Below are 27,781 nucleotides of genomic sequence, written 5' to 3' on the forward strand. Positions count from 1 at the left end.
TGGGGCTGCTGCTTACATCAATGATCACTTCTGGGATATAGTCTGGGAGCACTTTATACCTCTTGGGCATGAGTTACCTGCTGCCATGGTAGGGAATTAATAAATAAGGAAACACATTAGTTACCTAAAGATGCCTGTGAATATCCAGGTAAGTCTGTGGTTTTTGCCAATCTCGAAGTCAAATTTTAAACTTATTAATCTAAATTTCCACACACTAATAAACATTGTAAGCTATAAATAATAGTGACATCCCAAAGAAAAGAAAAAAAGTAGAGTCCATCTTTGTATCTTTAATGTCAATTTTCACAAAAACTTCTAGATTCTTTTTATTATACATCTGAATTGTCTACACTGTTGCCTTGATTTTAGTGTCCATAGAGTGCTTGGACAATGAAAATTTTTCTTGGAAATCTACTCAAGAAATTCCTTTGGTCAACATTGAATATTTTTGCTATACAGGGCATGAACAACTCAACAGCCCTGATTTATAAAGCTGCTTATCCAAAACGTGAAATAAGAACTATTGCCAAGTCATCTTCTTGCACATGTACTATTATTTGCAGGTGCTTAAAAATCCCAGTATCTGTCAAGTAAACAAGCATGCCATTAATCACTGCTTAAACACTTTCTCCAAAGTGTCTGCCCATATGTATAAAACTGGACATAAGCTATGAGATCCAGATATTCATACCTCTGACTAGTTGGAGGAAAATTGACTTGGGTTACCTCCTGCTTCTTAGTCAAGCTATAGCTCCTCACAACTTTGTATCCCTACCCCATGATTGTGGCACTGGGCATTCTACTTCCTCAGTATTAGATTTCTGATGTACACTGAATTGTGCTTTCCAGTTAAAGTCTTTCCTAAAGTCACTAGATTTGTAAGGTTTCTGTTTAGTATGAATTTTCTGGTGTTTAATAAGATTTGATCTGATGGAGAAGGCCTTTCCACATTCAGTACACATATAAGGTTTCTCTCCTGTGTGAATTCGGTGATGTTCAAGGAGTTGTGACTTCTTAATAAAAGCCTTCCCACAGTCACTGCATTTATAGGGTTTCTCTCCAGTATGAATTCTCTTATGTCGATTTAAATGTGACTTCTGGATGAACGACTTCCCACATTCAGTACAAATATAAGGTTTCTCTCCTGTATGAATTCTTTGATGCATAATGAGTGTTGATTTTCGTGCAAAGGCTTTCCCGCATTCACTACATTCATAACGTCTTTCTCCAGTATGAGACTGCTGATGTATATGGAGGCCTGACTTTCGAGTGAAGGCTTTTCCACAGTCATCACATTTATAGGGTTTCTCGCCAGTATGAATTTTCTGGTGTGTAAAGAGATTTGATCTGTCCGTGAAAGCCTTTCCACATTCAGCACATCTGTAGGGTTTCTCTCCTGTGTGAATTTGCTGATGTACATGAAGCTGTGACTTCTTTGTGAAAGATTTCCCACAGTCACTGCATTCATAAGGTTTCTCTCCAGTATGAATTCTCTCATGTGTAATAAAATGTGACTTGTGGAAGAAGGCCTTCCCACATTCAGTGCAAACATAGGGCTTTTCTCCTTTATGAATTCTTTGGTGCATACTCAGTGTTGACTTCTGAATAAATGCTTTCCCACATTCATTGCATTCATAATGTCTCTCTCCAGTGTGACATTTCTGATGTATCCTGAGCCGTGACTTCCAGGTGAATGATTTCCCACAGTCACTGCATTTATAGGGTTTCTCTCCAGTATGAATTTTTTGATGTTTAATGAGATTTGACCTGTCAGTAAAGGCCTTCCCACATTCAGTACATATATAGGGTCTCTCCCCAGTATGAATTTTCTGGTGTATAATGAGATTTGTCCTGTGAGTGAAGATCTTCCCACATTCTGAACATATGAAGGGATTCTCCCCTGTGTGAATTCGCTGATGCACATGGAGTTGTGACTTCTTTATAAAGGACTTCCCACAGTCATTGCATTCATAAGGTTTCTCTCCAGTATGAATTCTCTCATGTGTAATAAAATGTGACTTTCGGATAAAGGCTTTCCCACATTCAGTACATACATATGGTTTTTCTCCTGTGTGAATTTTCTGATGCATACTTAGTGTTGATTTTCTTGTGAAAGATTTCCCACACTCAATACATTCAAAGTGCTTCTTGCCAGTATGAGCTTTTTTGTGTATACTGAGATTTGAATTGTGAGAGACATTTTTTCCACATTCACTGTAATCATGGGGTTTTTTCCCTCCAGTAGGAATTCTCTGGAGTCTGAACAGATCTAACTTCTTGATAAAGGCTTTTCCACGTGCACTGCATTTATAGTCAATTTCCTCAGTATGAGAAGTTTTCTCATGGTTTGAGTTGAGGGAAAATTTCTTCCCATGTTCAGTGCCTACATAGGATTTTTCTCTTGTATAAACCTGAGGCACAGCAAATTGGGACTTCTGAGTGAAGATCATCTCACATTTGGTGCACTCAGGATGTTTCTCTTCAGTATAAATCCTTTGATGTGCAAAAAGGTGTGTCTTATGGGTGGAGAATTTTACACAATCAGAAAATACATGGAAGTCCTCCCCAGGATGGTGTTTTTGATGCTGAATGAGAGCTTGCTTGCTCAGAAGTTTCTTACATTGATTATATTCACAAGCATTCGTTTTCGTATGAGAATTCATATAAGTGTTACCATGTCCAATAATCTTATCAAAATTTTCTGTTGCATTGTTTCTATTACAATTACATAAGCTTACAATAGGCTTCAAACTCTTTTGAAATGAGTCATAGTTATGGAGTCTTTTTCTTGAAGGAACAAGGTTTGTGTTTACATGAAATTTTTCCCCAATGTCTTTTTTATAGTCACAGTTCCCCTTATTAGCTAGCATATCCTTGTTGGTGAAGATGATAGGACTTAAATGTTTGTTCTGGTTTTCCTTATCTCTTCCTGTCTGTTTATTATCTTGACAAAATTCTTCTAAAATGGAATATAAGTCATCTCTTGGGAAGAGACGTATTCCCTCAAAGCAGACTGAAACATCTTCAGATATTCCCTGTTGTGATGTTTCAAAACCAATATCCTGATCTAAAAAATAAAATACACAAAGAACAGTTAGCAAAACACAGAAGGGATAATAGAGTGGATACAAGATGAACACAGAGAAATGGGAGAGGTTCTATACACATGTAATACTAAATATAGATAAATATATAAAATAAGAATAAATATATATAATAATCTCTTTATATGAAATAATATGCAATAATAAAGTAAGCCCTTACATTTACTGTCTGATAATAGAATTTAGATGTCTCAGGCATTGTTCTAACTCATTTAAACATCAACATAACCTTTTGCTATTAATGGTATTATTGTCCCTACTTTACAGATGAGGAAACTGAGCCACAGAAGAGTTAAGTAATGTGCCCAAATCAAATGCTTAGTAATTGGGGAAGACGAGATTCAAACTGAAATATGCTGTTCTGAACATGTAGCATAAGTACATAATAGGTGTTAGAACAAAGTGACAAACCATGTGGCTAAAAAATATTTCTGAGTCTAGATTCTTATTATCCTTCATCTATAAATCCTAATCTCTCTGCTTTCTCTATTCCCTATTAATCACTGTTCCATAAATACAAATTTATTTATGTACAGAAATCTATTGTAGCCACAGTCATCCTGAATTAGCTTTACCGTTTACAAATGGTAAATATATATCTATGATTCAATACTTTATGCCTGGTTTTGGGGTGCAGATACACACACTTAATAACGAAGAATATAACAGCAAAAAGGGCCAACTCTGAAGCAGAGACAGAAGTTGTTCATTAAAATCCATCCCCTTCCTTCAACAGTCTTAAGCCTGTAGCCAAGCATGTGTCTGTCTCAAAACAACAGGCATATACAGCCTCATTTGTAGGTAAATCCAGGTAATTCACCTATCACCATTCAAATGAGAATAGGAATTATATTTGTTATAATCAGGTCAATGTTTTAAGGAAGTAAGTGTGTCTCCCATAACTCTCTTCCCACTGGCTATATTACAGACTTGATAGCTCAGTTCTATGTTGCTGGTGATGCCCAAGACAAGAGATTAGAAAACTACAGCCCTCAGGCTAAATCCAGGCCTGGTTAATGTTTGTGTTCTCTAAGTCACTGTTTCTTGGGGTCTATCAATGACAGGAGGTGGGTTTTATTCCAATATACCATTCTTACCTACAACAAGAATCACTAATATCCCCAACTGTGGAACAGTGTATAAGACATAGCAGAGTCAGTTCTGATGAGGTGGATGAACCTATAACCTATTATACAGAGTGAAGTGAGTCAGAAAGAGAAAGATAAATATCGTATTCTAACGGAGAAGGAAATGGCAACCCACTCCAGTATTCTTGCCGAGAGAACCCCAGGGATGGGGGAGCCTGGTGGGCTGCCATCTATGGGGTCGCACAGAGTCGGACATGACTGAAGTGACTTAGTAGCAGTAGCAGCAGCAGCAATGCATATATACAGAATCTAGAAAAATGGTTCTTTAGAATTTATTTACAGGGCAACAGTGGAGAAACAGACATAGAGAATAAACTTATGGACACAGGGAGAGGGGAGGAGAGGGTGCTGCTGCTGCTGCTAAGTTGCTTTGGTCGTGTCTGACTCTGTGCGACCCCACAGACGGCAGCCGACCTGGCTCCTCCGTCCCTGGGATTCTCCAGGCAAGAGTACTGGAGTGGGTTGCCATTTCCTTCTCCAATGCATGAAAATGAAAAGTGAAAGTGAAGTCGCTCAGTCGTGTCTGACCCTTAGTGACCCCATGGACTGCAGCCCACCAGGCTCCTCCATCCATAGGATTTTCCAGGCAAGAGTACTGGAGTGGGGTGCCATTGCCTTCTCCAGGACAGTGTGAGATGTATGGAAAGAGTAACATGGAAACTTACATTACCATGTGTAAAATAGATAGCCAATGGGAATTTGCTGTATGGTTCAGGAAACTCAAAACAGGGGTTCTTATCAACCTAGAGGGCTGGGATGGGGAGGGAGATTCAAAAGGGAGGGTATATATGTATACCTATGGCTGATTCATGTTGAGGCTTGACAGAAAACAACAAAATTCTGTAAAGCAATTATCCTTCAATTAAAAAAAATTTTTTTAAGACATAGTAGATTCTTAGTAAATACTTACATAAAAATCAGATTACTCTTTAATATAGACACAGTCCAACCTTGTATCCATTTCATTCTATCTCTAGGATCTTATAATGTTTGTAATATCCCCAAACACATTCTTTTAACTTTTATATTTTTGGGCTTCCCATGTGGTGCTAGTGGTAAAGAACCCACCTACCAATGCAGGAGACTTAAGAGACATGGGTTCAATCCTTGGATTGGGAAGAACCCCTGGAGAAGGAAACAGCAACCCATTGCAGTATTCTTGCCTGGAGAATTCCATAGACAGAGGAGCCTGATGGGCTATACAGTCCATGGGGTTGCACAGAGTTGGACATGACTGACGTGACTTAGCACACATTACAGTTTTACTCACACATATTAATGTTTTCATTAAGCCTGAGGACCTCTAATACTAGATTCCTCAACATGGCTTTCACCTTTTGCAACTTTTCACTTTCTTTAGCTTATAAACCCACTGCTATGCCTGACAGTATTTACATTATTATCAATGATGTTCAATGTAAAAAATTTGCTCCTGTGGTAAAAAGTTTAATTATTCATAATTCCTCTGTCACAAACTGAATTATCAATTCAGTAAAATACAAAGTCATAATTCAGGCCAATAAAATGAGTGTATGTAAGCTATCTTTCCACCAGTCACTAAAGTCTATTTTATTACTGAATCTAAACATATATTCTTTTCCTTTTCCCCACTAAGCTTCCTTTTCCTGATCTTTATTCCTTTTCAAAATTCATTTCCTTCATGGATCATTTAGGGTTGTATGCTGTGAAAATGAATCTCAAACCTCAGCAAAACTCTAGGAAGGCTCTCTTTTCTCTTAACTTAAAAATAAACACAGATATTCTGAGCCTTACAAAGTCATATTTAATTGGCATAGATGTACACAATAATAAATGCTTAATGCTCAAATGCTTAAATTTTAAACATTTCTTTCAGTTGTCTCCCTTTTCCAATTACAATTATTGGTCCTTTAAATTACTCTTAGCAGAAAAATTTCAAATCCCTCTGAAATAGAGCAAAATATCACCTCAAGAATTTAATTTCACTAAATATTCTCTAGAGAAACATTTTTGAAATAGGTAAAAGACTCAGTTGTCATTCAAATTAATGTCATTTTCTCTGAGTTTTTGTGGGTCAGAGAATTAGAAAAGGGAAAAAGCAATGTATACTGTAATATGTCCAATAAAAGAGTTAGTGAAACATGAGAGCAAAGTATAAGTATGTAGATTATCTGAATAGGCAGACAGATCAGAAAATAAAGGGTCAGATACAGAGGAATAATTAAAGAAAATGTTAAAATGAACCAAACATGATTATGGAAACTAAATAAAGATAAATGTGAATTGCAAATATGAGGCATGTTTTTCCTGTAGTTTATTAATCCATTGAGAGAAGAATTTCTCATATGTTAGGTAATATTTTGCATCATATAGTTACAACAAGATAAGCACAGTATTTTAACCAGTAGCACCTAGAAAAAAAATGTTTTTAAACATCAAAACAGGATTAGAATAATTCAAGCATAAGTAAATATAGACTTGGTCTTAGGTTTTACTTTTCACTGGAAAGTCAAAGGAAGAGGGCATCTAAATGATACTTTCTAAAAGAGAAAAATTAGTAGAAAGAGCATAAAGAATTGTTTGAGAAGATGAGTCACAGGGAAAAGCAAAAATATGACATTAAAACAATAAACAACAATAAAATATGACAACATTTAGAAAAGTGGTTTAGCATGCTGCATTGTAACTGCTCTTCCTTCACACAAGTAGCTGCCTGATAGGCCCTTATATACATAAGGTATCAGTTGTTCCCCTGAGAGCTTTATACAATGAGAGCCAATCTGATCTGTTTCCTTAATTCTGGTATCAGTCATGGCTTATGCCAGAATTGAGACAAATGATTCAATTTGAGACACATACATAGGTCTTAAGCTACTTTATGGAGGGCCTAGTTCTTTACATCTGTCCCAGAATACCAACAATAACTTCCAACTTCAACTGGAAGTTATATTTGGTGTGTGTGTGTATATATATATATATATATATATTTGGAAGTTATATTTGGTGTGTATATATATATTATATAATATATATATATATATATATATATATATATATATATATTTATATATATATTTATATATATATATATATTCTCTGGCAGTGAAGCCAAAGAACAAGAGAAGAAAGACCCCCTTGGTGGCGATCATCATCCAAAGGCCCTGCTTACTACACAAACTGTTAAGTCACCTGCAGAGGAACAATGGACTCCCACACCAAATTTGGTTCAGATGTCAAGAGTGATGATTTGACACACAACCAATAAGATATGAAAAAGTTCATTACTCATTTAGTGAGGCTTTTGAAGGGAAAGCTCCTAAGCAGGTCTAAAAGTGGCTTACAAGAGTGAGAAAAGGAAACTAGCTTGGGTTTTTTATAGTAGTTGGGGGGTGGTGCTAAGCTGACTGATACAGAGCAATTTCCCACTAGCACTAATGGAAAGAGCATCTGAGTTTTCTTGTAGTTTGCCCAGATGTGGGGCAGAAGATGAAGAGAGAGTGGTGAAGTTTGGAAGGTGTCAACAGTCAAATACCAAAAATGAAATCAGAATCTATTACAAGGTACATGATAAGATGTTCAAAACATTTTGTTATTAGAGAAACACAAATTAAAACAAATGGTTAGAAATTAAAATCCAATAGATTATGAGAAATTATTAGAAATATGGGCAGGGATGTAGAGAAACTGATGCCTTTGTATGTTTAGAGGACTGTAGACCAATACATCCAATCTAGAAACCAATATGGTTATACTTAGTGAAATAAAGCATTCATATATTCATTAATAAAACACTCCCACTACTCTTCCTCAAGAAATTCTTGTTTCCTATAAGAATAGTTCTTGAAGAAATTTATTATAGTACTAGCTATAGTAGCTAGAAAGCTGGACAAGTAAATGTGGCATATATATATACTATGGAATGTATATATCTATTAGAAGCAATGAGCTAGAAAAACAGTGTAACATGAACCAATTTAGTGCTGAGAGGAAAGAAATAAACTAAGGATATATATATAGGATATATAGCACAGTACCATTTTTAGAAATTAAAATGACCAACAATTTAAATTTTACAAATACCCAACAAATTCAAGAATAAATTGCAAGCAAACATATAAAATACAGGAGAGCAACTGCCTCTGGGAAGAATAAAAATGAGTAGGGAGTGAGGATTAAAAGGGATAAATAAAAAAATTAAATAAAACTTTTTTAAAAATTGTAAAATAGGGGATTCCCTGGCTATCCACTGGTTAGGACTCTGAGTTTCCACTGGAGGGCGTGCAGGTTCAATCCCTGGTGAGAGGAACTAAGATCCCGCATGCTGTGGGGTGTAGTCCCCTCAAATTATAAAGAATTAAAATAAGAAGCTATCCCCAAATGTAAGTAATAGAAATCTCAAAGCCAACAGTTGAGGGAGAGACATGGGAGATGATATAATATGGCCATCTTTAGATGACAATTTTGAAGTACCTTAAGGGAAGAGAAAGAAAATGAAGAGAAATATGCAGGTGAGTGACCCAAAGTAATTTTTTTTTAAGGCAATTTTATGAGTACCTGAATGTGTAAGGAAAGGATTTAAGATATTGACAGAGATTTAAAAAAAATTTTGTTAATGCTATAAAAAGGGAGAAAAAGCAAAACAGCAGGATCCTACAGCCAATGTACCAGTAACTGTAGCATATCCCTCTTAAAGAGTCAAACAAAGAAGACACTGATATTGGAAGGGGCCTTAAATGGGAATGGCATTTAGATGTCTAAGAGACCAATATCAACTCTATCCATGCAGTTTCAAAAGTTCAGAATGTTAGAGAAATATCATATTAAAAGCACTTCAAAGTTGCCAAACTCTGCCAGCAAAACTGATTTGGTTATACGATCTCCTATGCTTTTGGTTCCTACTCACCCAGACAGCCCTGGCTTGAGATTTTGCCATTCCACATATATGGTTCTTCTCCCCACTCCAAGCTGAAAATGACTTCTGCTTTGGGAACTTGAAACCCTGATGATAGGAAATAACAAAGCCCTCCATTTACTTTTCAGAAAAGTTCACGGGGAACAGAAGTATATTCTTAATGTCCAAAAGAGATTGTTAAAAACATAGAACAAAATAAGGACAAAACTATTACACACTTCAGATGTCCTACAGGCTTTAGAAGTCCCACATACCTTAGAAACACCAGATTTCAGAAATTCCACTAAGGAGAAAAAAAAAAAAAAACGTTCAGTTAGGTACAGCCTTACCCAGCAGAGCTGTGCTTACCCACTGAGATCAAGTTGAAATAGTTTTCCAGCATCACATCCCTGTATAGACTTTTCTGAGCAAGGTCCAATTGTTGCCACTCCTCCCTGCTGAAGTCTACAGATATATCTTTGAAAGACACTGATCCCTGGAAAAACACATGTTTATTCAACGAAAAGTATCAGGACTGTAGGATAAGAGCAAGATATTTATGAACTTATTTTTAATAATTTTTAACATGATACAACATATAAGCTTCTCACTAAATACCTAAATTTGACATTATTATTTCAAGGGAAAAATAAATATTAAAAGTATCAGGTCATTCTTTCTGTGGCTCTAATAACATTCTGAGGTTTTGTTTTTATCTGCATGCTGGTTACAAAAGAATAAAGTAAACTCATCAAGCTGCAAACCTGATTTCTGCATTCTTTTCCATGTATGCCATATTTCATTAACACTTCACTTAGGCAATGATTTTTCAGATATAAAATCAGAAGCACAAGCAACCAAAGGAAAAAATAGATAAATTGGACTTTATCAAAATTTAAAACTTTGCACTAAAAAGGATACCATTAAGAAAGTGATAATATAAGGGAATTTGCTGACAGTCCAGTGTTAGGTCTCTGCACCACCACTTCAGGGGGCATGGGTTCAACGCCTGGTAGGGGGACTAAGATCCCCATGCTATACCCAATGGCCAAAAATGAAAAATAAACAAAGAAAAATAACAACAACAACAACAAAAAACAGAACAAACAAAATGTTTACTTAAAAAAGAAAGTAAAAACAACTCAAAGACTATGGGAAAATGTCTGCAATTATATATCTGATAAAGGATTTGTGTAAAGAATATATAAAGAACTTTTACAACTCAATAAAAAGATAAATGATCCAATTAAAAATGGACCAAGGGGACTCCCTGATGGTCCAGTGGCTAAAACTCCATGCTCCCAATGCAGGGGGCCTGGGTTTGATCCCTGGTCAGGGAGCTAGATTCCACATGCAGTAACAAAAGATCCTGGATTCTGCTTACAAAGCTCGAACATCCCTCATGCCACAGCTAAGACCTGGCACAGTCAAATAAACAAATGGACCAAGAAAGAATATACATATCTCCAAGGAATATATACAAATGGCCAAAAAGCACAAAAGGTTCTCAATACAGATCAATATAGTCAAAAGGGATATCAAAATTCAAAGAGATACCCCTTCAAATTCACTAAGATGATTATAAAATAAAAAATGCTCTGCTTGTGTGTATTTGTATTTTTATTATTTTTGTAGCAAAATAATAAATGCAATTAAATCTTGAATTCTGAAATTTAAAAAATGCTCCAGTCATTAGTTATTAGTCATCAGGAAAATGCACCTACTAGGATGGCTATAATAATAAAAAACAAAAGGACACATAATATCAAGTGCCAGTGGGGAAGTGGAGATATTGGAACCCTCATATAGTAAAGGTGGGAAGGTAAAACAGTCTGGCACTTCCTCAAAAGGAGTTATATGAGCTAATGGTTCCACTTCTAGGTATATACCCAAGAGAAATCAAAACATTCATTCACATAAAACTTATATAGAAATGTTCATAGTAGCATTATTCTTAATAGTCAAAAACAGAAACAACCCAGGGTATCAACCAATGATGAATTTCAAAATGTGGCATATTCATAAAAGAGATTATTCAGCCATAGAGAGGAATGAAATACTGATTTATGCTATACTGTGGATGAATTTTGAAAATATTATGCTAAGTGAAATAAGCCAATCACAAAAGACCACATATTATATGATTCCATTTACATGAGATGTCCAGGACAAGCAAACCTATTAGGACAGGAAGAAGACTGCTGGTTTCCCAGGGTAATGGAAGGATGTGGTGGGGAGGGAGGTAGGAACAGCTAAAAGGTATGACTTTGGATAGGGGAGGGAAAGAAAGTGTTCTAAAACTGGATAAAGATTGCACAACTCCATGAATATACTAAAAATGATTGAATGTACACTTTAAATGGACAGTACATATGATACACTTAGGTGACCCTTTTGAGGCACTGTCATATCCAGATGGCATACAAGAGTTTGTGATGGTCCAGGGTTTCTTCCAGGAATAACTATACTTGCCAGATGAAATACTGAAACTATCTGTTTGAAAATACTGGAAGCAGTTAGGTGCCAAGACTCTACAGACAACATTGAAGGTTTAAGTTGATGTACGTAACCACTTTTACACTAGGAGTATTTATCAATTCTGGGTGTGGTAAAAGGTGAAAACCCAGGCTTTGAACCAGCAGAAGACTAAAGTTGGGTGATAGAGAAACCAGAATTCAAACACATGGACGGTTTTCCCCCTAAGACATCTGCTAAATTCTAGGGCTGTAGGAGCAGAAGACTAAACACTTAAGCAGATAGCCTCTGAAAAGCAAGGCAAAATGTTAGTAGTCTGATAAGAAAACACTGTTGGCACTTATCAAGAGGAGGGTCCACAGAGGGCAAACTGGGCTCTCAGCTGAAACTCCTGGATGGTCAGAGTGAACCTGAGGTAGACTATTATCAGAGCTTCAACTTAGTCTTGATTCAACCTAACACTGCTTGACTAGACAAAGGTGTTCATCCTCCACTCTATCTGCTAAGGGAAACAAGAATCCTCTCCTGAGAAAGTTTGTTATTGTTCAGTCATTAAGTCATGTCTGACCCTTTGTGACCCCATGGACTGCAACAAACTACGCTTCCCTGTCCTTTGGTATCTCCTGGAGTATGCTCAAACTCATGTTCATTGAGTCAATGATGCCATCCAACAATCTCATCCTCTGTCATCCCCTTCTCCTCCTGCCCTTAATCTTTCCCAATGAATATTCAGGATTGATTTCCTTTAGGATTAACTGGTTTGATCTCCTTGCAGTGCAAGGGACTCTCGAGAGTCTTCTCTACCACCACCCCTCAAAAGCAACATTCTTTGGTGCTCAGCCTTCTTTATGGTCCATCTCTTACATCCATATATGACTAATGGAAAAATCACAGCTTTGGCTATTTGGACCTTTGTTGGCAAAATAATGTCTCTGCTTTTTAACACACTTTTTAACACGCTTTTTAACGTTCTAGGTCTGTCATAGCTTTCCTCTCAAGGAGCAAGTGTCTTTTAATTTCAAGGCTTTAGTCACCATCTGCAGTGATTTTGGAGCCCAAGAAATAAAATCTGTCACTGTATCCATTTTTTCTCATCTATTTGCCATGAAGTGATGGAACCATATGCCATGATTTTAGTTTTTTTCGAATGTTGAGTTTTAAGCCAGCTTTTTCACTCTCCTCTTTCACCTTCATCAAGAGGCTCTTTAGCTCCTCTTTGCTTTCTGCCATTATGGTGGTGTCATCTGCATAGCTGAGGTTATTGATATTTCTCCCAGTAATCTTGATTTCAGCTTGAGCTTCAGCCAGCACAGCATTTTGTATGATGTACTCTGCATATAAGTTAAATAACTGAGAAAAATACCATAATCTAGATCCTTAACAATGTTTTATATGTGTTTTGATACAATAAAAGAAATGCCTATCAAAAAACAGAACAAAATATCTAAAGCCAGAGGAAAAAAAATTCAATAGAAAGAGTCTTACAGGATTTTGGAGTTAGATGAAAAGGTGGAGAATTTCATCAGAGAAATGGAACTTATACTAAAAAAAATGAAAACTGAAAAATTAAGTATCTAAAATTAAGAACTGAGAGGGGTTTAATAGCAGAAGAACAGAATTACTGAAATGGAAGACAAGCAAACAGAAGATATCCAAACTGAACCACAGAGGTTTTTTAAATAAAAAAAGCAGAAGAGCATGTGATGTATCACATGTACAACACCTTGGAAAGGAAAAACATATTGTTGTCTGAGACAACAAAGAGGAAGAATATGAGGCAGAAGCAAAATTTGAAAAGGAAAGGTGAATGACATCAACTCAAAGACTCAAAAAGTTTCTCAAATCCCACTTTATAAAACTGTAAATACTGACTATGCAAAAACAGTAATAATAATATCTTGTGAAGTTTAAAACATATGTAGAATTTAAATGTATAAAAATAATAATGTAAAAATGAGAGGCAGTAAATGGAATTAAGATGTTTTAGCATCTATTAAGGGGGTAAGACAATAATAAGTTAAAGATGGATATTATAGTATCTAGGGAAACAAAAGAATGCATCACAAACAAGCTAACAAAATAAAAATTAAAACTTTGACTAATCTAAAAGAAAGTCAAGGAAAGAGTGGAAAAATAGTATTAGACATTTCAAGTATGAAACTAATAAAACTGGATATAAATACAAATATATCAGTAATTGCATTAAATGTAAATAAACTAAACAGTCAAGTTAACACCAAAGACTGAGACTTTCAGCTAAAAAAATTTAGTAAGGTACATTCTACCCTGTTCATCTTGCTAAACACCTAAAAATCTAGAAAAATATTCATATATAAAGCATCTATCCACACCCTTGACTTTCTCTCAAGAACATCCTTTCCTATAGTGAAACTAATTATAGCATCTTTTGTAATCTTGATAGCCCCCAAATATCCCAAATCATCAAGTCTAGTTCCTTTTTGCTTAACAGTTCTTCCTCCAATCTATCGCTTAATATTCATATTTTATTGTAAGCAGGAAAAAGAAACCAGGCCACATCTCCAATCCTCTGCTTGAAATCACCTCAGAGAAAAACACAAGTCCATCACTGACAAATCTGCTTTCCATATAACTACAGGAAAAAATCCAGCTAAGCTTTCTGCTACTACATACCAGAGATGTTCCCTCCCCTACTTTCCAGTAACATATTTCTCATTTCCTTCTGAGTCTTCACCAGAAGCACCTTTAACACCTGTATTCTTGTCAACCGTCTGTTTAAAATAATGAGATATTCTGGAGAAGGAAATGGCAACCCACTCCAGTATTCTTGCCTAGAGAATCCTGTGGACAGAGGAGCCTGGTGGGCTGGCGTCTATGGGGTCGCACAGAGTCAGACACGACTGAAGCGGCTTAGCTGTAGCAGCAGCAGTGCCACAAAGTGAAAATATAGGTCACTAGCTACAAACCACCAAACGGTTCCATTTCCACTTAAACCAAGGTCATACACTTTCTGTCTGAACTTTTTTTATTTTTTGTCTTCATTCATATCTTGGTAGTTTTCCCTGCTTTCCAATAACGTTTTTCTATGAGGGCTATTATAAAAAAAAATAATAAAATAAAATAATGAGATATTCTATAAAACAATATAGTTTTTTTCCTACTGTGCTCCTCACTTTCTTCTGAGTTCTCTAGCAGAGTTAACAACAATATTTCTATTATCAGTCTGTTCAAGGAAATCTAGGCTATTGCTATTATACACTTCAAATTTTTTACAGTTTTTATTCATTACCAAATTCCAAAGTCTTTTGACATTTTGGGGTATTTGTTACAGCATCATTCCATGTCCAGGTACCAAAATCTGTAATGGTGTCCTATTGCTGCTGCAACAAATTACTGCAAACTTAAAACAACACAAATTTATTATCTGGATCTTCCTATCACATCCAGTAAGAAAAGGTGGGATGATTAAAGTAGAAAGAATGTCTTAAAATTTCTGAGTAAAAATGACTTACAATCTAGAATTAGCTATGAAATTACTGAGGGTCAAATAAAAATACTTTTAGACATGCAAGGTCTCAAAAAACCTAATTCCCATACAATACTTTCTGGATAATATTCTCTAAAAATGAAAGCACGAATCAAGAAAGAGCCAAAAAACAAGAGATCCAATACTTGAGAGACATGAAAGGAATTCCTAGCAGCATGCCAAAAGAAGACCCCCCAAGTCAGTGCATGAGAATCAAATAGAGAGCAACTTCGGTAATGTCAAGAACTCCAAGGGAAGTTTCTTTCAACTGCTGAAATAAAGAGCCTGTATTCTGGAGCCAAATTGCTTGGGTTTTACTCCTGGTTTCACCACTTACTAGCAGTACAACCCAGAGCAATTTACTTAACTTCTCTGTGGACCTACTTCCTTCTCTGTAAAATGAGGATAATGATTATAGATACCTCAAAAGGGATGTGATTAAATCAGCTGAGAGAAAGAGTGTGTGTTTACAATGCCTAGCATACAGTAAGCACTATATTAATATTTATGACTGGTGTTAACTGTCATTACCTAATATATTTTAACATATTGTAAAGATATTTATATTGCACTCATTTCACATGCTAGCAAGGTTATGCTCAAAACCTTTCAAGCTAGGTTTCAGCAGTTCATGAACCAAGAACTTCCAGATGTACAAGCTGGGTTTAGAAAAGGCAGGGGAACCAGAGTCCAAACTGCCAGCATTCACTGGATCATGGAGAAAGCAAGGGAATTCCAAAAAATATCTACTTCTGATCTACACTAAACTCTTTGATTGTGTAGATCACAACAAACTGTGGAAAATTCTTAAAGACATGGGAATACCAGATCACCTTATCTACATACAGAAATCTGTATGTAGATCAGGAAGCAGTCATTAGAACTAGACATAGAACAACTGATTGATTCAAAATTGGGAAAGGAATATGACAAGGCTATGTTCACCCCATGTGTATAACTTATATGCAGAGTACATTATGTGAAATGCTGGGCTGGATGAATCACAAGCTGGAATCAACATTGCTGGGAGAATTATCAACAACCCCAGATATGCAGATGATACCACTCTAATGGCGGAAAGTAAAGAGGACTAAAGAACCTCTTAATGAAGGTGAAAGAGATCGAAAAAGCTGGCTTGAAACTCAACATCAAAAAGCTAAAATCATGGCATCTGGTCCCATCACTTCATGACAAATAGAAGGGGAAAAAGTGGAAATAAGGACAGATTTTATTTTCTTGGGCTCCAAAATCACTGTGGACAATGACTGCAGCCAGGAAATTACAAGACACTTGCTCCTTGGAAGGAAAGCTATGACCAACCTAGACAGCATATTAAAAAGCAGAGACATCATTTTGCCAACAAAGGTCCTTTAGTCAAAACTATGATTTTTCCAGTAGTCATGGACAGATGGGAGAGTTGAACTGTAAAGAAGAGGGAGTGCCAAAGAACTGATGCTTTCAAATTGTAGAGCTGGAGAAGACTCTTGAGAGTCCCTTTGACTGAAAGGTAATCAAACCAGTCAATCCTGATGGAAATCAACCCTGAATATTCATTGGAAGAACTGATGCTGAAGTTCCAATACTTTGGCCACCTGATGAAAGAGATGACTCACTGGAAAAGACCCTGATGCTGGAAAGATTGAAGGCAGGAGGAGAAGCAGTCAACAAAGGATGAAATGATTAGCTAGCATCACCAACTCAATGGACATGAATTTGAGCCAACTCCGGGAAATAGTGAAGGACAGAGGAGACTGGTGTGCTGCAGTCCATGGGGTTACAAAGAGTCGGATATGACTTACTGACTGAAAAACAATAGCAACAAAACACCTAACCTTCTGAAAGTGTTCCACAAAATTACAGCTGTAGGAAAACTTCCAAACTCATTCTCTGATGCCACCGTCACCCTGTGATCAATATCACACAAAGATACCACAAAAAAAAGAAAATCACAGGCCAATATCAATGATGAATGTTAGAGACATAAATCCTCAACACAATACTAACAATCCAAGTCCAACAATACATTAAAAAGATCATTCACGATGATCAAGTGGGATTCATGTACAGATGCAAGGATTTTTCAATATCTGCAAATCAATCGATGTGACACACAAACTGAAGAATAAAAACCATATGATTATCTCAGTAGATGCAGAAAGACAAAATTCAGCACCCTTTTATGATAAAAACTCTCCAGAAAGTGGGCATGGGGGGAACATTCCTCAACATAATAAAGGCCATATATGACAAATCTACTGCTTAACATCATACTCAATGTTAAAATGCTGAAAGCTTTTTCTCTAAGATCAGGAATAAGACAAGGATGTTTGCTCTCACCACTATTATTCAGCATAGTTCTGGATGTCCTAGTTACAGCAATCAGAGAAGAAAAAGAAACAAATGGAATCCAAATAGAAAATGAAGAAGTTAAACTGTCACTGTTTGCAAATGACATGATACTATTCATAGAAGACCCTAAGGACACTACTACAAAACTATTAAATCTCATCAGTGAACCTAGTAAAGTTGCAGGTTACACAATGAATACACACAAAAAAACTGTTGCATTTCTATACAATAACATCAAAAGATCAGAAAGAGAAATTCAAGAAACAATTCCATTTACCATATATCAAAAGGATAAACTACCTATGAATAAACCTACCTAAGGAGACTAAAGACCTATACTCTGAAAATTATAAGGTGTTGATGAAGGAAACTGAAGAAGACACAAACAGATGAAAAGATATATCATGTTTGTGGACTGGAAAAATTAATATTGTCAAAATGAATATACTACCCAAAGCAATCTACAGATTCAATGCAATCCTGATCAAATGACCAATGGCATTTTTCACAGAACTACGGCTTTCCTGGTGGCTCAGACGGTAAAGAATCCGCATGTAATGCGGGAGACCTGGGTTTGATCCCTAGATTGGGAAGATCCCCAGGTGCAAGGAATGCAACCCTCGCCAGTGTTCTTGCCTGGAGAATCCCCATGGACAGATGAGCCTGGTGGGTACAGTCCATGGGGTCGCAAGGAGTCAGACATGACTGAGCAACTAAGCACAGCACAGCACAGAACAAAAAAATCTCAAAATCTGTATGGAGACACAAAAGACCTTGAACAGCCAAAGCAATCTTAAGAAAGGAAAACGAAGCTGGAGGAATCAGACTTCCTGACAAAAGTAGAAATACAGATCAGTGGAACTGAACAGAAAACCCAGAAGTAAATTCATACACCTTTGGTCAGTTAATCTATGACAAAGGAGGCAAGACAATACAATGCTGGACAGACAGTCTCGTCAACAAATGGTGCTGGGGGAACTAGACAGCTACCTGTAAAAAAAAAAATCATTCTTTAATACCATACACAAAAATAACGTCAAAATGGATTAAAGACCTAAATGTGAAACCAGACACTATAACACTCCTAGAGGAAAACATAAGCAGTACAATCTTCAACATAAATGTAGCAATATCTTTTTTATCTGTCTCTCCAAATAATGGAAAGAAAAATAAAAATGCACAAATGAGGCCTACTTAAAATATTTTGCACAGCAAAGAAAACCAATAACAGAATGAAAAGAAAACCCACAGATTGGGATAAAATGTTTGCAAATGATGTGACTGACATGGGATTCGTCTCCAAACTTTACAAACAGCTCATGAGGTTTAACATAATCAAAACAAACAACTCACTCAAAAAATGGGCAGAAGACCTAAATAGACATTACTTCAAAGAAGACATACAGATGACCAAGAGGCACAAGAAAAGAGCTCAACATCGCTAATTACTATAGAAATGTAAATCAAAACTACAATGAGATACCATTCACACCAGTCAGTGTGGCCATCATCAAAAAAATCCACAAAGAATAAATGTTGGAGAGAGTGTGGAGATAAGGGAACCCTCCTACAATGTTGGTGGGAATGCAAATTGGCACAGTCACTATGGAGAACATTATGGTGGCTTCTCTAAAAACCTAAAAATACAGCTACCATATGACTTTGCAATCCCATCCCTGGGCAGATTCCTGAAGAAAATCATGGTCCAAAAGGATATATGCACCCCCAGAGTTTGTTTCAGTGCTGTTTACAATAGCCAAGACATGGAAGCAACCTAAATGTCCATCTACAGAGGAATGGAGAAAGAAAATATGGTGTATATATACACAATGGAATATTACTCAGCCATTAAAAAGAATGAAATAATGCCATTTGCAGCAACATGGATGAACCTAGAGATTGTCATACTTAGTGAAGTAAGTTAGACAGAGAAGGATAAATAGTGTATGATACCCCTTCTAAGCAGAATCTAAAAAGAACTGGTACCCACGAACTTATTTACAAAACGGAAACAGACTTAGAGAACAAACCTAGATGCCGGGGCGGGGCGGGATGGGGGAAAGAATACGGGGAAGGAATAGTTATAGTTAGGAAGTTTGTGATTGACATATACACACTGCTATATTTAAAATGGATAACCAACAAGGTCCTACTGTAGAGCACAGGGAAGTCTGCTCAATGTTATGTTGCAGCCAGGATGGGAGCAGAGTTTGGGGGAGAATGCATACATGTATATGTACAACTGAATCCCTTTGCTGTCCACCTGAAACTCACATCATTGTTAACTGGCTATACTTCAATATAAAATATAAAGTAAAAAAAAAATCTATCAAAATTTTTCTCAAACATCAAGAACCAGGAAGTAGTTATTATAGATGAAATAAATTACTTTTTAACAATATAATGCATGTATTTCATTTCCATTATTTCTGTCTTTCATGAAGATCAGAGACAATTTTGTAGTTCAAAGTTCAAAACTGTTAAGTCACACAACTCACATATACCTATAATCCAAGCTTGACTTGGAGCTGATAGTCTCTTTTTACTGTCTTTGATCTTAGTTTTTATTTATTTACACTTGTCCATTCACTATATGGGTTAATAGATACCTTCTAAAACTCACTGAAAAGTAAAGAAATAAATAAATGAACAAATAAGAACTTACCAGGGACTTGGTCATTTCTGGCTCTTCTGGGAAAGGGGCAGAGATCTGAGAAAACAGATTGACAGAGGGACACGAGAGAAGGAAACGTGTCAATGTCATTTACTGTCCATGAACCTGACCCAAAAACTTATTTGTAGAACCATATCACAAAAAAATCATCCTGTACTGTACAAAGATTTAAATGCAGGAGTTTTACCACAGCATGGCTAATACAAAAAAAAAAAAAAAAGAAAATTAGAAACATCTTGATACCCAATAATTATGAACAGCTTAAATACTTTACAGGGCATCCATAGTATACAGTATTATGTAAAATTAAAGTACTATAGAAAAATAAAATGGTAAGTAAAAATAAAAAGATGTACCAAACAGTATGGGTCCATTTTCATTGAATAATATGTGTGTATGTACACATGAACACATACATGAATGCATTCATGCACACAGAGAAAATCATCTGGAAGGAAATATATTAATATGTTAACAGATATAACATTTGGATGATGGGAAAATTATAGGTAATTTTTGGTATAGACCATCTGGTGATGTCCATGTGTAGGTCTTCTGTTGTGTTGTTGGAAGAGGGTGTTTGCTAAGACCAGTGTGTTCTCTTGGCAAAACACTATTAGCCTTTGCCCTGCTTCGTTCTGTGCTCCAAGGACAAATTTGCCTGTTACTCCACGCAATGGCACCCCACTCCAGTACTCTTGCTTGGAAAATCCCATGGACGGAGGAGCCTGTTAGGCTGCAATCCATGGGGTCGCTAAGAGTCGGACACGACTGAGCGACTTCACTTTCACTTTTCACTTTCTTGCCTTGGAGAAGGAAATGGCAACCCACTCCAGTGTTCTTGCCTGGAGAATCCCAGGGACCTTGCCTGGAGAATCCCAGGGACGGGGGAGCCTGGTAGGCTGCTGTCTATGGGGTCGCACAGAGTCGGACATGACTGAAGTGACTTAGCATAGCCACGTATTTTTTGACTTCCTTCTTTTGCATTCCAGTCCCCTATAATGAAAAGGGCATCTTTTTGGGGTGTTAGGTCTAGAAGGTCTTGTAGGTCTTCCTAGAACCATTCAACTTCAGCTTCTTTAGCATTACTGGTCAGGGCATAGACTTGGATTACTGTGGTATTGAATGGTTTGCCTTGAAAATGAAGAGAGATCATTCTGTTATTTTTGAGTTTGCATCCAAGTACTGCATTTCAGACTCTTTTGTTGACTATGATGGTTACTCCATTTCTTCTAAGGGATTCCTGCCCACAGTAGTAGATATAATGGTCACCTGAGTTAAATTCACCCATTCCAGTCCATTTTAGTTTGCTGATTCCTAGAATGTCGACATTCACTCTTGCCATCTCCTGTCTGACCACTTCCAATTTGCCTTGATTCATGGACCTAACATTCCAGGTTTCTATGCCATATTGCTCTTTACTGCATCGGACTTCAGTTCCATCACCAGTCACATCCACAACTGGGTGTTGTTTTTGCTTTAGCTCTGTCTCTTCATTGTTTCTGGAGTTATTTCTCTACTGATCCAGTAGCATATTGGGCACTTACCGACCTGGGGAGTTCATCTTTCAGTGTCCTATCTTTTTGCCTTTTCATACTGTTCATGGGGTTCTCAAGGCAAGAATACTGAAGTGGTTTGCCATTGCCTTCTCTAGTGGACCCCGTTTTGTCAGAACTCTCCTCCATGACCCGTCCATCTTGGGTGGCCCTACATGGCATGCCTCATAGTTTCACTGAGTTAGGCAAGGCTGTGGTCCTTGTGATCAGATTGGTTAGTTTTCATCCCCATCCTTGGTACTCAATTCCTCACTCCCACTCCTAAATTTTCTTTTCCAACTGCCAATCATTGCACACTGACCTCACCCCAGCAGCCATTACTCACAGACCAGAATCACTGGTTCCCATGTTCTACTGCTCACAGGCCCCAGATGAGGCAGGAGATAGATGGGCTCCAGGTTAGACATTTACAGCCAGCATCCTATTTACACTTCCAGATAGAAATAACAACAGGAACAAGTTAAATACCTGTACTTTGCCTCCAGTGGATACTTTAAGATAGCAGTCCTGGCCATGGCAGAGAGGAGCTGAGTCCTGCTCAGATAAAGAGACCACATATTTCTCATTCTTGAGGTCAAGGACACTTCCCTATCTATATATGCACAGAAAGTTTCCTCAGCAGTCAAAAAGGGAGGGAGCACCACCCATAAGAGGTGGTGTCAACCTTCCCATAGGTTGCTGCACTGGAACCCACCTTGGCAAAAAGATGTGCACACATATGAGGGAGGACCTAGGTCAGGTCAGTTATGAGGAAAAACAGTGAGATAACTGGTCAAAGGCAAACAAAAACCTAGAACTGCCCTATATAAAAGACGTAACTGTCTCTTTACTGTGCTCCTCCTCACTAGTGGGGATGCCCACACTCTTTCTCTCCAGGCATGTATCTCTACCTTGCTATGTCTTAACTAAACAAACTCTACCACATGTTATGCTGTGTCTCTAATAATAAACTTTATACTGGTTTTTGTTTTGTTTTTTTACAGTTTTTGCCTCCTTAAAACATTTTTGCTTTCAAATAGGGCAAAAGCCAGGGAAACTCTGCTTCTGGCTCTTGCTGGTGGAGTGGACAGGATTCCTGGTTTTCACCCAGGTTCAATTCTTGGGCAGGGAACAAAGATCTCACTTCAAGCCACCATTGTTCTCTCTACAAGATCATAATCATTCATTCTATAGTTCCTGATCACAGAGCCTCCAATAACTGTACCCCATGGTCCTGACTCTATGTCAATCAATCCCATGCGCTGAAAAGGAAAAACTCCTCCTGTGTGTTTTTCTTCTATTCTCACACCATCTACTTAGAGTTTTAGCATTATTCACACAGGTTAGGGGCTCAGTCCTATAAGACTGTCCCCACCCCAAATTCAGATGCCAACAAGTTCAGGTTCTTACTTGTGTTTCTGACAAACTGGCTACAATTAGATGTTCCCATGAGGTTCCCTCATATTACACTAATTTTCTAGAGTAGCTCATAGAACTCAAGAAAATATTTTACTTATTAGATTACCAATTTATTATAAGAGAATATAATTCAGAAACAGCCAGGTAGAAGAGATGGATATGCAAGATATGTCAGAAGGAGTGCACTGCTCTTCCAGAATCTCTACATGTTCAATCTAGAAACTCTCCAAACTCCATTCTTTTGAGTTTTTATGAAGACTTCACTATGTACAGATGACTGTTTAAATAACTAGCCATTAGTGGTTCAACTTCCTACTCAACTTCAAGCCCTAAAACTTTAAGAACTTGCTTGGTTCCCCTGGCAAACAATCCCCATTGAGTGATTCACTAGGGGCTTTCCAAACATCATTTCATTAAAATAAACTCAAGGGTGTTTCAAAGTAACTTATTATTTATAACAACAACAACAAAAACCCTACTAATTTCACCTTTATCTCTCTAGTGCTACGTCAAGAGACAGAAATAAAAGAGGCCCCTATAACTCTTATCATTTAGGAAATTAGAAAGGTGTTAGGAGCTTTGTGCTGGGAACTGTGGATGAAAATCAAAATACGTATTTATTATATCACAATCCCGCATGCACCAATAACTGGCATCCACACCTTTATTACTACTGTTGACTGAAAAAAAATTCTCACCCTAAAAGGTGAGGATTATTTTTATTCAGTAGACTTACTGAGGACTTAAGTCCAGGATACAGCCCCTCAGACAGCTAACAGGGACTTTTCTGAAGAGATAAAGGAGGAGCCAGAGTAAAAGGGAGCTTTTGCAACAAAACAAAAACCAAGTATTTGGAATATCAAAAGATTCAGTTCAGTTCAGTTCAGTCCAGTCACTCAGTCGTGTCTGACTCTCTGCGACCCCATGAATCATAGCACGCCAGGCCTCCCTGTCCATCACCAATTCCCAGAGTTCACTCAAACTCATGTCCGTCGAGTCGGTGATGCCATCCAGCCACCTCATCCTCTGTCATCCCCTTCTCCTCCTGCCCCCTCTCCCCCCCAGCATTAGAGTCTTTTCCAATGAGTCAACTCTTAGCATGAGGTGGCCAAAGTACTGGAGTTTCAGCTTTAGCATCAGTCCTTCCAGTACTGTCTGTCAATTAAAGAAAATCCAGGCATCTCAAGTTAATGAATTTAGCATTTTTCTATATATGGGACAATGCAAGAGTTTGCATTCATTAGAAATCGTTCCTTTGATAAGCACTGTAACAATCTGGGACCAATGTCTTATTTTTCTCCATTCTGAATTCCCCTAAAGGTGAACAACTGCGGGTAGCAGCAGTGGCTGATGGCTTGATGGTCACAACCTCTTTTGTTTACTGAAATGTCAGGCCACATTCTTGGTCCACACTACTCACCATACATCTCCATTGGTAATCCCAAGTCTCCAGTTCCAGACAGGCCTGCACCTTAGTGGGCCGTGAAAAAATCACCCAAGGACTCCTCTCACTATCCACACACAGTAGACCTATACCATTAGTTTTCCTAACAAATTTACATACACACACAAACAATTGGGAACTCAATCAGTGAACAAAGCTATGAATATTCCTGAATTTTAAAGATAAATTTTAAAATCTAAAACACATCCAAATCTAAAGTGCAAGTGAATGAACAGATTATTTACAGAGAAAGAATTAAAAAAATCAAGATGCCTCATCTGCAGTAATGAATGCTAAGTGACATCAGAAGTAGCATCTAAAGGATGACTTCTCTGTTAGGGCCAAAGACATTTTCAAAAATGAAAGCACTTATAAAGTATCTCTTACCATTATCTGAGAAAAAAAACCCCACAAAAGTATTCCAAATAAATGTAAAATAAATCAGGTGAGAAATAGCAAACAGAAATATATTTTTCAGCAATAACTTTTGTAAGGTATATAATTATTAAAAAGGACAATGATGATGATATGATAAGAATGTAATCAAAGGGAAAAGTAATAACATTATCATATGACAAAACATTTCAGGAAAAAATCAGAAGTTATCTGGGGTGTAGAATGGAAACAATGAACAAAAATTTCATCAATCCAATGAAAAAGGAAAAGAAAATCAGAAAACAGTGAGTTAAAATAAATAGTAAACATTAAAATGGAAGGTATAAAATTGGGTAAATCATTATTACACCAAACTGAAAAGGTAAAATTATCTATTGACAGACTAGATTATAGGTTAGATTTGGAAAAACCAAAGTGTATCTATTGCAAGCAGTAGATCTAAACAATGAGAGCAATAGAAATACAAAATAAAGCCCTGGGCAAAGATAAATCATCCAAATGAAAGTGAAAGCTGGGATAGCAATATAAATATCAAAATGAAATTCAAGGTTGAAATTGCTTTTCACTGAAAAGACAGATCCTATAATAATAGCATCCAATAAATTTTTAAAAATACAAAATGCATTAACCATTAGATTTATGCATGCCTTTCCCCCATATACATGCAAACAAAACTAGTAAAAAAGCACATAGAACTACAAAGTGAATTATTAGTAAAAAATTATTACTGCAACTCTTTGGAAATATGATGAATCAAGTAAACCAAAAATAAGAAAAAAAAGACTTGAAAAATACCAACAAGCTATATTTAATATACATTAGGAAAGGTTTATACCACACACACAGAAAATATGCTTTCTCTTATATCCATTGAACAAAGTTCACTGTAACTTGTGTAGCTTGCCTTCAAGTCACAAAGAGAAAGAGAAATATCGTATTCTAACACACATATAGAATCTAGAAAAATGGCTCTGAAGAATTTATTTACAAGGTAGCAATGGAGAAACAGACATAGGGAACAAACTTACAGACATGCGGAGAAGGGAGAAGGGGAGATGTATGGAAAGAGTAACATGGAAACTTACACTACCATGTTTAAAATAGATAGCCAATGGGAATTTGCTATATGGCTCAGGAAACTCAAACAGGGGTTCTGTATCAACCTAGAGTGGTGGGATGGGGAGGGAGATAGGAGGGAGTTTCAAAAGGGAGGGAATATATGTATACCTATAGCTGATTCATGTTGAGGTGTGGCAGAAAACAACAAAATTCTGTAAAGCAATTATCCTTCAATTAAAAAAAAATTTTTTTAAGAAAAAGCTTGATAAATTGTTAAAAGTTGAGACTTTGCAGTCTACAGTCTATGAAAATACAATAAAATTAAAAATAAACAAAACATAGCAATAATTCAGGAATAAAGAAACTCAGGATCAAAGTGGAACATCAAACTGAAATTACACATTTCAAAAATAAAGATGCATATAAAAGAAATATCATACCCCTAAATGTATCCAGTATGGGAAAGAATGACAGTTACATAAAATGGGGGAAAATGGGGGAGTGGGGAGAAAACATTTTTTAAAAAGATAAAATTAATGTAAAAATAGAGAGTATAAACATAATGAATACTTCAAAATGACCAATAAAATAAATCTTGAGATTCCTGATAATAAAAAAAGGAAGAAAAATGATACATAAATAACTAGGAACGACAATGTAGCTCCTAACCGGGATACAAAGCACATAACAATATATTTTTAAATCTCTAGCAAAGTGTACCATGAAGAAAACTTTCACATATTGAGGCACGGAGAAGTCGTTTTGGCTTACACATGGTTCAGACTGAACTTTGTGTGAACACACACAGCACATCTGCTTTAACCATTAAGGTGTTTGGAAGATAAGAATAAGTAACTCCCTTCTTATAGCATCCCCTTAACAGGAATCATGGTCCTGCAGTCTCACTGTGTAAGTATTAAATCTGGCTGCTTTAAAACGTTGAAGGAATGTATCCCTGTCGTGTTTGATATATGATCTTTGTTCTGATAAGTTTATAAGGCTAAGCTGAAAACCATATTCCAACCCAGCAATTCCTCAGAGCCTCCTAGCTGTCTCCTGGGCTACAGTCCTCAGTTTGGCTCAAATAATACTAACAAAATTCTTTTCTACTCCTATTATGATTATTTATTATTTATTTCCATCAATAATTTTTTAAAAATCAGAAATAGAAACAACCTAGTAAGCAGAAAAAAAGAGAGGATATTAATGACCATCTACCATCTCTCCCCTTCAGATCCTTCATTTCTCAGGCCCCACAGTTACCCTCCCCCCACAGAATCCAAGAACCTGCCCACCGATCCAACAACAAAGGTCCCATAGATCCCATCACTCCGCCTGGAGTTCCACCATCTACTATCAGTCCCACCCCATGTCTCCAGGGATTCACCATTACAGACCCCACCAATCCTGCCGGAATCCACCATCAAGACCACACCGACCCCTATTATTCCATCCACTGACCGCCTCCCCATTGTTCATCACGGACATCAGCGACACTTTCCCACTAAATCCCCACCCCAACGCTCCCTGCACTCACCAGCCCCTCACCCATGCTCTTTCCAGACAGTGGTCATTTAGATGTCGCAGTGGTAAAGAATCTGCCTGCCAATGCAGAAGGTGCAAGAGGCATTGGTTGGATCCCTGGGTGGCAAAGATCCCCTAGAGAAGGAAATGGCAACCCGCTCCAGAAAATTCCATGGACAGAGGAGCCTGGAGGGCTACAATCCATGGGGTCGCGAAGAATCGGACACGACTGAGCGACGGAGCGTGCGCGCGCGCGCGCGCGCGCGCACACACACACAC

At 37.1% G+C, this 27,781-nt stretch overlaps 1 protein-coding gene across 6 annotated transcripts; it reads right to left on the reverse strand.

Moving 5' to 3' along the window:
* Window positions 1-270: 270 nt before the first annotated feature.
* ZNF484 (zinc finger protein 484) lies at window positions 271-27,781 on the reverse strand. 6 transcript variants are annotated; one of them, XM_086315563.1, is made up of 6 exons: window positions 27,516-27,781; window positions 22,150-22,215; window positions 20,117-20,161; window positions 9,398-9,426; window positions 9,135-9,230; window positions 271-3,067 (listed from the first exon to the last, which is right to left on the reverse strand). In XM_086315563.1, the coding sequence occupies exons 5-6, from the start codon at window positions 9,169-9,171 to the stop codon at window positions 756-758; spliced, it is 2,349 nt and encodes a 782-aa protein (XP_086171689.1). In that variant the 5' UTR covers window positions 9,172-9,230; window positions 9,398-9,426; window positions 20,117-20,161; window positions 22,150-22,215; window positions 27,516-27,781; the 3' UTR covers window positions 271-755. The 6 variants fall into 6 exon arrangements, with proteins under 6 accessions (XP_086171689.1, XP_086171684.1, XP_086171687.1 ...); XM_086315558.1 differs by lacking the exon at window positions 9,398-9,426 and adding an exon at window positions 9,492-9,618; XM_086315561.1 differs by having other exon boundaries at window positions 9,398-9,618.

This window comes from Bos grunniens, chromosome 8 (genome assembly GCF_055505025.1).
Source record: "Bos grunniens cultivar Pamir isolate PY7600 chromosome 8, Bosgru_T2T1.0, whole genome shotgun sequence".
NCBI classification, from domain to species: domain Eukaryota; kingdom Metazoa; phylum Chordata; class Mammalia; order Artiodactyla; family Bovidae; genus Bos; species Bos grunniens.

Excerpts from the sequence above, each read along its gene's own strand:
- ZNF484 (XM_086315558.1), bottom strand. Across the intron at positions 20,162-22,149 it reads CCACTGGAGGCAAAGTACAG|ATCTCTGCCCCTTTCCCAGA; the intron begins GTATTTAACTTG and ends CTGTTTTCTCAG. Across the intron at positions 3,068-9,134 it reads CTCAAGCCAGGGCTGTCTGG|ATCAGGATATTGGTTTTGAA; the intron begins GTGAGTAGGAAC and ends TTTATTTTTTAG.